Source organism: Triticum urartu, chromosome 6, assembly GCF_003073215.2.
Source record: "Triticum urartu cultivar G1812 chromosome 6, Tu2.1, whole genome shotgun sequence".
Lineage (NCBI taxonomy): Eukaryota > Viridiplantae > Streptophyta > Magnoliopsida > Poales > Poaceae > Triticum > Triticum urartu.
The window spans coordinates 500,909,434-500,922,748 of NC_053027.1; the positions used below are offsets into that span (position 1 = coordinate 500,909,434).

The window sequence follows — 13,315 nt, forward strand, 5'->3', positions numbered from 1 at the left end:
ATCACCACCATCGAGATCCAACAAACCATTTTCATTGGGTGTATGACCATACAAGGTTTTATTCATGTAAACAGAACAACAATTTATTCTCTTACTTAAATGAATAACCATATTGCCATAAACATGATCAAATCATATTCATGCTCAACGCAAACACCAAATAACACTTATTTAGGTTCAACACTAATCCCGAAAGTATAGGGAGTGTGCGATGATGATCATATCAATCTTGGAACCACTTCCAACACACATCGTCACTTCACCCTTAACTAGTCTTTGTTCATTCTGCAACTCCCGTTTCAAGTTACTACTCTTAGCAACTGAACCAGTATCAAATACCGAGGGGTTGCTACGAACACTAGTAAAATACACATCAATAATCTGTATATCAAATATACCTTTGTTCACTTTGCCATCCTTCTTATCCGCCAAATACTTGGGGCAGTTCCGCTTCTAGTGACCAGTCCCTTTGCAGTAGAAGCACTTAGTCTCAGGCTTAGGACCAGACTTGGGCTTCTTCACTTGAGCAGCAACTTGCTTGCCGTTCTTCTTGAAGTTCCCTTTCTTTCCCTTTGCCCTTTTCTTGAAACTAGTGGGCTTGTTAATCATCAACACTTGATGCTCTTTCTTGATTTCTACCTTCATCGATTTCATCATCATGAAAATCTCGGGAATCGTTTTCATCATCCCTTGCATACTATAGTTCATCACGAAGTTATACTAACTTGGTGATGGTGACTAGAAAATTCTATCAATCACTATTTTATCTGCAAGATTAACTCCCACTTGATTCATGAGATTGTAGTACCCAGACAATCTGAACACATGCTCACTGCTTCAGCTATTCTCCTCCATCTTTTAGCTATAGAACTTGTTGGAGACTTCATATCTCTCAACTCGGGTATTTGCTTGAAATATTAACTTCAACTCCTGGAACATCCATATGATCCATGACATTCAAAACGTCTTTGAAGTCCCGATTCTAAGCTGTTAAGCATGGTGCACTAAACTATCAAGTAGTCATCATATTGAGCTAGCCAAACGTTCATGACGTCTGCATCTGCTCCTGCAATAGGTCTGTCACCTAGCGGTGCATTAAGGACATAATTTTTCTGTGCAGCAATGAGGATAAACCTCAGATCACGGATCCAATCTGCATCATTGCTACTAACATCTTTCAACTTAGTTTTCTCTAGGAACATATCAAAAATAAAACAGGGGAGCTAAACGCGAGCTATTGATTTATAACATAGATATGCTAATACTACCAGGACTAAGTTCATGATAAATTTAAGTTCAATTAATCATATTACTTAAGAACTCCCACTTAGAAAGACATTCCTCTAATCTTCTAAGTGATCACGTGATCCAAATCAACTAAACCATAACCGATCATCACGTGAAATGGAGTAGTTTTCAATGGTGAACATCACTATGTTGATCATATCTACTATATGATTCACGCTCGACCTTTCAGTCTCAGTGTTCCGAGGACATATCTGCATATGCTAGGCTCGTCAAGTTTAACCTGAGTATTCTTCGTGTGCAAAACTGGCTTGCACCCGTTGTAGATGGACGTAGAGCTTATCACACCCGATCATCACGTGGTGTCTGGGCATGACGAACTTTGTGAACGGTGCATACTCAGGGAGAACACTTTTATCTTGAAATTTAGTGAGAGATCATCTTATAATGCTACTGTCAATTAAAGCAAGATAAGATGCATAAAAGATAAACATCACATGCAATCAAGATATGTGACATGATATGGCCATCATCATCTTGTGCCTTTGATCTCCATCTCCAAAACATCATCATGATTTCCATCATCACCGGCATGACACCATGATCTCCATCATCTTGATCTATATCAATGTGTCGTCACATGGTCGTCTCGCCAACTATTGCTCTTGCAACTATTGCTATCGCATAGCGATAATTATAAAGCAATTATTTGGCGCTTACATCTTATGCAATAAAGAGACAACCATAAGGCTTCTGCCAGTTGCCGATAACTTCAACAAAACATGATCATCTTATACAACAACTTATGTCTCATCACGTCTTGACCATATCACATCACAACATGCCCTGCAAAAACAAGTTAGACGTCATCTACTTTGTTGTTGCAAGTTTTATGTGGCTGCTACGGGCTTAGCAAGAACCGTTCTTACCTACGCATCAAAACCACAACGATAGTTTGTCAAGTTGGTGTTGTTTTAACCTTCTCAAGGACCGAGAGTAGCCACACTCGGTTCAACTAAAGTTGGAGAAACTGACACCCGCCAGCCACCTATGTGCAAACCACGTCGGTAGAACCAGTCTCGCGTAAGCGTACGCGTAATGTCGGTCCGGGCCGCTTCATCCAAAAATATCGCCGAACCAAAGTATGACATGCTGGTAAGCAGTATGACTTATATCGCCCACAACTCACTTGTGTTCTACTCGTGCAAATAACATCAACGCATAAAACCTGGCTCTGATACCACTGTTGGGGAACGTAGTAATTTCAAAAAAAAATCCTACGCACACGCAAGATCATGGTGATGCATAGCAACGAGAGGGGAGAGTGTTGTCTACGTACCCTTGTAGACCAGCAACGGAAGCGTTGACACAACATAGAGGAAGTAGTTGTACGTCTTCCCGATCCGACCGATCCAAGTACCAAACGTACGGCACCTCCGATTTCTGCACACGTTCAACTCGGTGACGTCCCTCGAGCTCCGATCCAGCCGAATGTTGAGAGAGAGTTTCGTCAGCACAACGGCGTGATGACGGTGATGATGTTCTACCGACGCAGGGCTTCGCCTAAGCACCACTACGATATGACTGAGGTGGAATATGGTGGAAGGGGGCACCGCACAGGGCTAAGGAACGATCACGAAGATCAACTTGTGTGTCATGGGGTGCCCCCTGCCCCCATATATAAAGGAGGGAGGTGGGAGGTGCGGCCGGCCCCTAGGGGTGCGCCTGGAGGAGTCCTACTCCCACCGGGAGTAGGACTCCCCCCTCTTGCCTTGTTGGAGAAGGAAAGGGGAAGGGGGAAAGAGGAAAGGGGGGCGCCGCCCCACCCCCCCTCCTTGTCCTATTCGGACTAGGGGGGAGGGGGCGCGCGGCCTGCCCTGGCCGGCCCTCCTCTTCTCCCTTAGGGCCCATGTATGCCCATTAACCCCCAGGGGGTTCCGGTAACCCCCCGGTACTCCGGTAAAATCCCGATTTCACCTAGAACGATTCCGATATCCAAATATAGGCTTCCAATATATCAATCTTTATGTCTCGACCATTTAGAGACTCCTCGTCATGTCCGTGATCACATCCGGGACTCCGAACAACCTTTGGTACATCAAAACACAAAAAAAAACTAATTATGATCGTCACCGAACTTTAAGCGTGCGGACCCTATAGGTTCGAGAACTATGTAGACATGACCGAAACACGTCTCCGGTCAATAACCAATAGCGGAACCTAGATGCTCATATTGGTTCATTCTATGAAGATCTTTATCGGTCAAACCGCATAACAACATATGTTGTTCCCTTTGTCATCGGTATGTTACTTGCCCGAGATTCGATCGTCGGTATTCCAATACCTAGTTCAATCTCGTTACCGGCAAGTCTCTTTACTCGTCCCGTAATACATCATCCCGCAACTAACTTATTAGTTGCAATGCTTGCAAGGCTTGAGTGATGTGTATTACCGAGAGGGCCCAGAGATACCTCTCCGACAATCGGAGTGACAAATCCTAATCTTGAAATACGCCAACCCAACAAGTACCTTCGGAGACACCTGTAGAGCACCTTTATAATCACCCAGTTACGTTGTGACGTTTGGTAGCACACAAAGTGTTCCTCCGGTAAACGGGAGTTGCATAATCTCATAGTGATAGGAACATGTATAAGTCATGAAGAAAGCAATAGCAACAAACTAAATGATCAAGTGCTATGCTAACGGAATGGGTCAAGTCAATCACATCATTATCCTAATGATGTGATCCTGTTAATCAAATGACAACTCATGTCTATGGTTAGGAAACATAAACATCTTTGATCAACGAGCTAGTCAAGTAGAGGCATACTAGTGACATACTGTGTGTCTATGTATTCACACATGTATTATGTTTCCAGTTAATACAATTCTAGCATGAATAATAAACATTTACCATGATATAAGGAAATAAATAATAACTTTATTATTGCCTCTAGGGCATATTTCCTTCATCATCCACCCCCACCGGGAACTGTTCATCCAACCCCCCCCCCCCCCCCCCCCCCCCCCCGCAACGCTCACTGTTCATCCAGAGGCAGCATCGATCGGCTTCAGTTAGCAGTAGTAGCGAAGGAATCGCTCGATCGGGTTCAGTTAACAGCCATCGATCGATCTCTCAGGTTCAGTAACACGTAGCCTGTAGTGCAATCGCTCGGGTTCAGTTAGAGCCCAACGCCTCGCTCGGGTTCAGTTAGAGCCAACGCCTCGCACACACGCACGTACGTGTATGAGAGAAACGCGCATCGCTCGGCCCCCGACCTCCCACCGTAACCGGGAACTCCCTGAAATTTTCCTCCCCCTCGCTTCTACCACGGTTTTTTCCGTCATGGACGGCCCAAAGAATGTCATGCAGCTGCATCTTCGGCCCGCCTAGGACGAAAAGCCCATTTTCTGTCATGATTTTTTGTCATAGAAGTAGGAGCCCACCACATCTATGATGATACCGGGTTTTGTCACAATTATCGTCATAGAAGTGTCATATGTATGACAGAAAAAAATTTCATTCGGCCCAAAATGTCACGGATGTGTCTTTTTTTTGTAGTGTATAGGGGGTCGCAATAGTTTTCAAGGGTAGAGTATTCAACCCAAATTTATAGATTTGACACAAGGGGAGCCAAAGAATATTTGAAGGTATTAGCAGCTGAGTTGTCAATTCAACCACACCTGGAGATTAATTATCTGCAGCAAGTAATCAGTAGCACAGTAGTTTGATAGTTTTGATAGTAGTGACAGCAGCAATAGTAACAGTATCAATGATAGCAGTAATTTTGTATCAAGCGTAACAGTGATGATAGCACTAATAACTTAGCAGAAACAATATAAGATAAATTCGTAGGCATTGGATCGGTGACTTGTTGGTTGATATTCATCATGTGACAGTTATAACCTAGGGTGATTCGGCACTAGCTCTAGTTCATCGATATAATGTAGGCATGTATTCCATAAATAGTCATACGTGCTTTATTAAAAGAACTTGCATGACATCTTTTGTCCTACCCTCCCGTGGCAGCGGGGTCCATATTGGAAACTAAGGGATATTAAGGCCTCCTTTTAATAGAGAACCGGAACAAATCATTAACACAAAGTGAATACATGAACTCCTCAAACTACGGTAATCACCGGAAGAAGTCCCGGTTATTGTCACTCCAGGGTCACCGGATCATAACACGTAGTAGGTGACTATAACTTGCAAGATCGTATCTAGAACATGGATATAATGATGATAACATAAACAGTTCATATCTGAAATCATGGCACCCAGGCCCAAAGTGACAAGCATTAAGCATGGCAAAGTCATAGCAACATCAATCTAGGAACATAGTGAATACTAGGGATCAAGCCCTAACAAAACTAACTCGACTACATGATGAATCACATCCAACTCCTCACCAACCAGTGAGCCTATGAAGGAATTACTCACTCCCGGTGGGGAGCATCATGGAATTGGCGATGGAGAAGGGTTGGTGATGACGAAGAACGAAGATCCCCCTCTCCGGAGCCCCAAAAGGACTCCAGATCTGGCCTCCCAAGGAAGAACAGGAGGTGGCGGCGGCTCCGTATCGTGGATCGCGATAATTTTTTCTCCAAAAAAAGGATTTTATAGCATTGGTTTCAGGGTCAGCGGAACCACCAGGTGGGGACAACCCACCTATGCGCGCCAGGAGAGGGGGGCACGCCCTAGTGGGTTGTGCCCACCCAGGTGCCCCTCTCCGGCAGGTCTTGGCTCCAGAAATTCTTATTATTGATATTATTTAATACTCCCTCCGTCCCGAAATACTTGTCGGAGAAATGGATGAACCTAGACGTATTTTAATTATAGATACATTCAATTTTATCCATTTCCCCGACAAGTATTTCAGAACAGAGGGAGTAGCATTTTACAGATACATAGAAAAAACAGAATATTTTTTAACTTGTGAATATCTTTTTGATTTTTTTTATTCCAGGATCATAGAGCATGGGGGGCAAAATAATGCTCTCAGTACCAGCCCAAACAATTTTAGTCGAACCAGAACAACAATCAACATAATGTACCAAATTCCGCCCTTGTTTAGTTTCAGTCAATGATCTAGTAGTTCATCTCAACATACGTCAACAGGTCATGCATCATTCACTCAACCTTATTGGTCTAGTAATTGTTCTAGCTTTTTTGAACACAATTGTTCTCCTAGCTGGAAAAAAAAGTCATACATTCATCCGCGGACGGATAGGGAGTCTGTTTTGCGGCACCGCGTTGGATATGCCCTGAAAGGTTATACTCAAAAGTGCACTGACTAGAGACGATTGCAATAATCAGGATTCAGGATGCGGGCAAAGCGAGTTTCAGGGTAAGCCATGGGAGTATCTGAATTCGGGGTGAAATGCCATTACAGTTGTAAATCAGTAAAAACTCAGAACACTGCGATATTACAGAACATGATTCCCCGTCCTTCACACCAGGCAGCCGTACACACGCCCTGAAGAACATCCCTTGTGTTGTGGTTATATAACAGCATCAACACAATTTGCCATCAACCCCGGCCACCAAGCCCACAGTGCAGGAGCTCAGATCTTTGCGGATCAGTCCTTCCTCCTGGAGCATCTTGACCACGGTGGCCGACGCCGACTACAGCGAAAACTCTCCCAAGACAGACTACTCCAAAGCAACAATCTCAAATGTGTAAACAGATCAGCGAAACTTATCGACTTACCATACCAGCTATGGCCTATGAGGAGCTTCAGCTCACACCATCAGCATCGACATAGTCAGAGTGTCAATTCTCAGGCAGCCGAGTTTCAAATAAGCCCAAAGATTTAGTACAAGTCAAAACTCAAAAACATAGCAACCATAACGAACAAAACGCATCAAATTCAGCACTCACATTGGTTGTCAAACCGAACTTGGTGGATGATCTGTTCCATCTCAATTTACTGTAGCAGGTAATGCAGTACTCATAAAATGATTACATTTATTAAATTCTAACTGATCTAGCTGAAGAAAATGCTAAGAGACAAATTCCTGGTTCACAGAAGCAAAAGGCCGACAATGGAAAAGGTTGAGATTTATGTATGATGGACAGCGCACCCTCACCCATGCAGTGACTGCAAAACTGCAATGGTGATTAGGTGAATATATAAACCTGTAACATTGAGTTTTTCATGTTCAAGTAATAAAATCAACGAGCCAACAATCTTTCTCACAACTCTAGTAACCGATGTATGATGCACTTAAACCATGATGAAACATTGCGGAGTATCTTCAGAATTCAGGTGCTAGCAGAGCGAGTTGCAGAGTACACATCAGGAGTATCCGAATGTGGTAATAAGAATGAAACATTGCTGCCATTTAGATGGTTAGTGAAGATTCAAAACATGTGAACCTACAGCAGGATCCTTCATACCGCAACATCAGTTGGCAGTTTCCCTTGGCAAGCAGCTGCGTAGGCTTCAGCAAGGCCTGGAAGAACATGCCTATGAGCATCTATATGCCTGCGCTGAAACGTCTTCTCACTAGGCGTGATCATCGTGTAGAAGCTCTGATCTTTCTGAATCAATCCTTTCTCCTGTAGCGCCTTCATCACATAATGCCGAGGAACCAGTCGGCACTTCAGGCTGTACATCAGGATTGAGGGCCTGGTAAGGATGTACCTAGTGTCAACACCGACCACCTTGGTCAGGAACTCCTTAGCACGGCGAAGCTTCTCCCCAGAGATCCTCAGCAGCGTTGGGTTTATCCTCACCACGTTGGTCACCTCAGCCTCAGACCACCCAAGAATCTCCTCGAAGAGCTTGAGCTTGGCTGCCATCGTCTCGGCCCCAAGGCCCGTCGTCGTGGTCACTGCCTGCTTGAACATAAGCGAACCGCGAGGCACGCCGAGCTTATCTGCACGCTCCAGGATGGACATCACGGTCTTGGGGCTGCTGGTGAGCAATCTCGAGTTTGGCACGCACATCTTGGCAATATCGTCGGCACTTACCCCACTCTCCAGTAGCACCGCGATGTTGGGCTTGACTACACGCTCGAGGTCCGACGTGAGGAGGTAGTAGTTGCGCTTGAGGATGCGGATGAACTTCTCCGGCGAACCCAGGAAGTGCAACCAGAACCCGAGCTTCTCCTGGATGCTGATGGAGCGGAAGACGCCAGGGGCCATGCGGAGGAAGGACCGGACGTGGTCCTCGGAGAGGCCATAGCCGCGAAAGGTGGCGACGCGGGCCTTGAGGGTGTTGTCGACGCTGCAGTTGAGGATCCGCGGGTCGCGGGCGACGACGTGGGCGATGTCGGCCTTGGAGAAGCGGAAGGTGGGGCCGCCGAGGTAGGCGAGGACGGAGTCGGCGTTGGAGGTGGACTTACAGTGGGAGATGTGCTTGGCGGCCTTGAGGGCTTGCTCCGGTGTGAGGCCGCAGGTGGTGACGAGGTAGTTGTCGACGGCGAATGGGGCCGGCGGGGCGTCGGTGGCCGCCGAGGTGGATAAGAGGGCCCGACGGAGAGAGAAGATCACGGGTGAAGCTGGGAGACGGAGCGAGAACAGTTGCTTGTGGAAGAGAAGCATCGCAGCGGCGGCGGCGGCGGCGGCGGAGTATGTATTGCAGGAGAGTCCGCCGCTCCGTCTTTGACCTCTCGTGGCCTCGCAGCAACACTACTTTAATCCTACAAGTTGTTGGGCCCGATTGGGAACACGAAAACTCTAGTCCAGTTCACTCTTGGGCCTAAAATGACACCACTTTATTCCTACAAGTTGTTGCTCTCCTACCACCACTCAAAAAAAAAGTTGTTGTTCTCCTACAAGGGGAATTCATCAAGGAGATCGAATCTCTTCATACCTTTTCTTGTTGGCAGCAGAGGGCCTTTCGTGTTTCTTAAAAGGTAAGAATCGGGCTTCGATGGTCAGTGGAATTAAAAGTGACGGAATCGGCACCACCGATAAGCCATCGGAAATACTAACGCCCACACGTGTGGGCGTTTGCATCTCGTCCACACGCGTGGATCCACGTCCGTTTGTGGGTGCACGAATCTTGACATGTTTGTGGTGCCGTGTAGGACTGGATTGATGTGTGGGCATTCACGGTTGCCCACACGTCCGTTTCACCACACGGAGGGGTCGGTGTATGGGCGTTTAGCAGTTCGCCCACATGTCAGTTTTCACTCACGTACAGGGGCTGATGTTGTGGGAATTTATCAGTTCGCCCACACGCCTGTCTCCTCTCCCACACCCAAAGATGTCACTTGCCATGTGTTTTGCAGGTGTCGGATCACGGGTTCCGACAAAACCCTTAAGGTTCGAACGCTGTGGTGCGCGTGAAGATCTCCCCCTACCAATCCGCGTCCTAACTCAGCTAAGATCTTACGAACTAACTTGACGAACTCGCAACACAAAGGACGCAAGGTTTATACTGGTTCGGGCCACCGTTGTGGTGTAATACCCTACTCCAGTGTGGTGGTGGATTGCCTCTCGGGCTGGGGATGAACAGTACAGGGGGGAGAATAGCCTCCTGAGGTTGAGGTGTTCTTGTGCTTGGCGAATTTGTGTGTGTTCTGGTCTCTCTCTATCTGACCCTTTGGCTGCCTTTTTTTCTCCCTTAGCTATGGTGGTGGCTCGTCCTATTTATAGAGGCCCTGATCCTCTCCCCAAATATTGAGCGGGAAGGGAGCCAACAACGGCCAATTTGAAAGGGGATAGCTAGTACAGCTTATCCTGACAAAAGTGGTCTTCGACTGCCAAAGGCTCTGGTGGTGACGCCGTCTTGTGCTCCACGGTGACCTCCGTCTTGCCGTCCTGCTGGTCTTGGTCTTGTTGCACCAATATGGAAACTTTTGCTTGATGCCTCGGTACTCCGTGCCTGCGCTTGCCCCCTTAGCACCAAAGAGGAAACAAGGATGCTGCACGCGCTGGCGCCCGCCTGGCCTTGGTCGTCATGGCTCACGTCACGAGAACCTCGCGAGGTTTGCCTGACCTTGAACTCTTTGCCCCTCGCGAGCCAGCCTGGTGAGGCCGCTCCTGAGGAGGTCTTGTGTCGTCCGCCTCGCGAGGGTCTTGAATGCCTTGTTGATAAAGATAGGCCGTGCAGGCCTGCTAGCAAACCCACGCCGTGGGCCGCAGGCAGGCAAGTCTGAGAACCCCCGTTCCCAAAACGCCGACAGTAGCCCCCGGGCTCAAGGCGCGCTCGGGCTTGGCTTCGAGGCGAAGCCAAAGGTCAAGTGCGGAGCGCCGCGGGCCCCAATAGCCTGCGGCCTTGGTCGATGCGTGGCGGTTGATTGGACGTGGGCGTCTCCGCTTCCCCACGCTGCATTGATACCCGCCTGGCTAGACGGCCACCGCGGTTTATACGGTTATTCTTCCATCGCTTGCACCATTCTCCTCCAATTCCTCTGCTTCCTCCCGGACTCTGATCCTCTTTCCAATCTGACCTTAGCTTCGCTCGCCCCATCGCCATGGCGCCGACGCAAGCGGACAAGGGGAAGAAGCCTCTGTCTTCGGCTAGTGCGCCCCCGGCCGCCGAGCCCGTAGTTGGACGATCGCTGGTGCTCAACGATGAGGCCATGGGCAAGGTGCGTCCCATGCTCGCCTCCAGCTTCAATGAGTGGGAAAAGACAGTGGTTTGGCCTGCATCTCGCGCTCGCATTGACCGGGCGGCCACTGAGGTCCCCTTCTTCATCGACGCCCTTTGGGCCAGCTTGGTCCCTCCTTTCTCCGCCTTCCTCAACGCAGTGCTTTTCCATTATCAGATCCACATGCTGCACCTTGATCCCCAATCTGTGACCCTTCTTGCCTCGCCTTCGTTTGCGAGGCCATGGTAGGCATTGCTACCTCTGTGGCTCTTCTCCGCCACTTCTTCTCGTTGCACCTGAGTGATCCTCGGTAGAGCTCCGGATGCCTGAGCTTTCAAGCCGTGGCGGCGACGGCTGGTGACTGGATCGACTTCGAACTTCCACCATCCACGAGCGAGTTTTGGTGGGTGTTTGTTGATGCCGGAGTGCTCAGCCCCCTGCTCTCCTCTCCGTCTAGGCCCGCCATTCCTAACTCCGGTTGGTGCCACCGGAGGCTCGCCGATCCATGCCTTGTCCCCGTCTGGCTCAGGTTGAGGTGGCTCAAAGACCTTGGTGTGACTACGCCTATGATGGTGAGGGAGTTCGTCCGGCGCCGAATCGCTCCGCTTCAGCGCCACTCTCGGCCGATGTGGGCTTTGCTCAGCAGCCAGGACCACATGAGACTTCAGGAGTCTGGGCTCCCCCTTAAGGTGCGGCGAACGGTGCTCGAGGTCCCGACGGGCATCCCGTTGCCAGACGACTTGCCGAGGAAGAGTTGTGTTTTGTACCGCTGCTCGAACAAGATGACATTCGCGGAGTGGATGCCTCCTTCGACGAGTGGGGGCTGCGCCTAGTTGGCCTCGTGGGGCCCCGTGAGAACACCATCGTCGTGGTCCCTCTCCTTGACGCTGGCGTCGAGCTCGCCCCAAGTGTGGGTGCAGGGGGGCGAGCACCGCCAGGGGCCGATAGTGAAGGTGTCGAGATGCTAATGCCGCACAGGGCTCCCGAGGCGTCGACCTCGAGGACTCGTGACCCTTGGCCCGAGGCGGCGGTTGCAGGGGCGACGCAGCCCGCGTCTCCCGAGGCCAGGGCTCCTGAGGCCTCGGCAAGTCACCGCGAGGCAGAGCCGGACAGCTCCCCTTAGCTTGGCGCTTCTGAGGCTGCCCCACCGAGCACTTCTCCTGCTGCGCCTCGTGTCGACCGCCATGTCCAGCGCTTCGGTCGGCTTTGCGTGGACTTTGAAGAACTCCGCAAGAGGAAGGGGTCCCCGAGCTGCGGCAGCGGCTCCTTTGCGCTGTTAAAACGGAGGAAGTATATCGCTGTTGACCAGTAAGTACCTCATTTTGGTAATCCTCTGCGTGTTGCTTTCCTTCCTGACGATTGTCTCCTCAGGACCCCTTCTGCCAAGGCCGCGAAATCTCCTGAGAAGCAACTCCCTCTCGGCCTGTTCCCTTGCCAGACTCGAGCGCCGCAGGCTCGTGCGCTGCCCACGGCGTGGGGTCAACCATGGGAGTTGGCCCGTCATCAAGGTGTCTTGAGCTTGCGCCTTCGCTGTCTTTTCTTCGCGGCCTTGCTCGGAGCACAGCAAGCGTTCCAAGGGCTCCTCCCCTAGTAGCGGACGGTGGCTGGTTGGCTTCGATCCTGGGGTCTTCTACAGGCAGCGGGCCCCGTTTAGTTCGGGCCCCCCGCGATGCCCAGCTGGCGCCTGGGGCAGCGCCAGCCCCCAGCCCCCTGCTGAGAGGGGACGCACCGCTCCAGGTGTCGCCCACAGCCCCCGTGGCGAAGGACGAGATGGGCCGTGCGCTTGAGTTCGAGCACGGGCGGAGCGTTGTTCGTCATGAGCTCTTCCAGGAGGCGATGGGCGCGATGAACCGACTCGGTGAAGAACTTGTGGGTGTCGACACGCGCCTTGAGTGTCCACACTGTCCACGGAAGCAGCGGAATTCTAGCAGGGCTTCGCCAAGCGCTACTGGAGGAGGAAGAGGTGTCACGGGAGGGAGAGGGAGGCGCTAGGGCTTAGTGTGCGGCTGCCCTCCCTCCCCTCCACTGTATATAGGGGATAGGGGGCGCATGCCCCCTTGGAGATCCCATCTAGAGGGGGGCGGCGGCCCCTCGGGGGGCAACGGCCCCCTTAGGGTTTCCAACCAGGGGGGCGCATGCCCCTCGGGGGGCAACGGCCCCCTAGGGTTTCCAACCCTAGGCGCCTTGGGCCCTTGGGTGGGGCGCACCAGCCCACCAGGGGCTGGTTCCCATGCCACTTCAGCCCATGGGGCCCTCTGGGATAGGTGGCCCCACCCGATGGTCCCGGTACAATACCGGTGACCCCCGAAACTCTCCCGGTGGCCGAAACTGTACTTCCTATATATAAATCTTTACCTCTGGACCATTTCGGAACTCCTCGTGACGTCTGGGATCTCATCCGGGACTCCGAACAACTTTCGGTTAACCGCATACTAATATCTCTACAACTCTAGCGTCACCGAACCTTAAGTGTGTAGACCCTACGGGTTCGGGAGACACGTAGACATGACCGAGACAACTCTC

At 50.3% G+C, this 13,315-nt stretch overlaps 1 protein-coding gene across 1 annotated transcript; it reads right to left on the reverse strand.

Moving 5' to 3' along the window:
* Positions 1-7,290: 7,290 nt before the first annotated feature.
* Positions 7,291-8,893, reverse strand: LOC125514593. The gene has a single exon (XM_048679930.1). The coding sequence runs from the start codon at positions 8,793-8,795 to the stop codon at positions 7,641-7,643; it is 1,155 nt and encodes a 384-aa protein (XP_048535887.1). The 5' UTR covers positions 8,796-8,893; the 3' UTR covers positions 7,291-7,640.
* Positions 8,894-13,315: the final 4,422 nt, after the last annotated feature.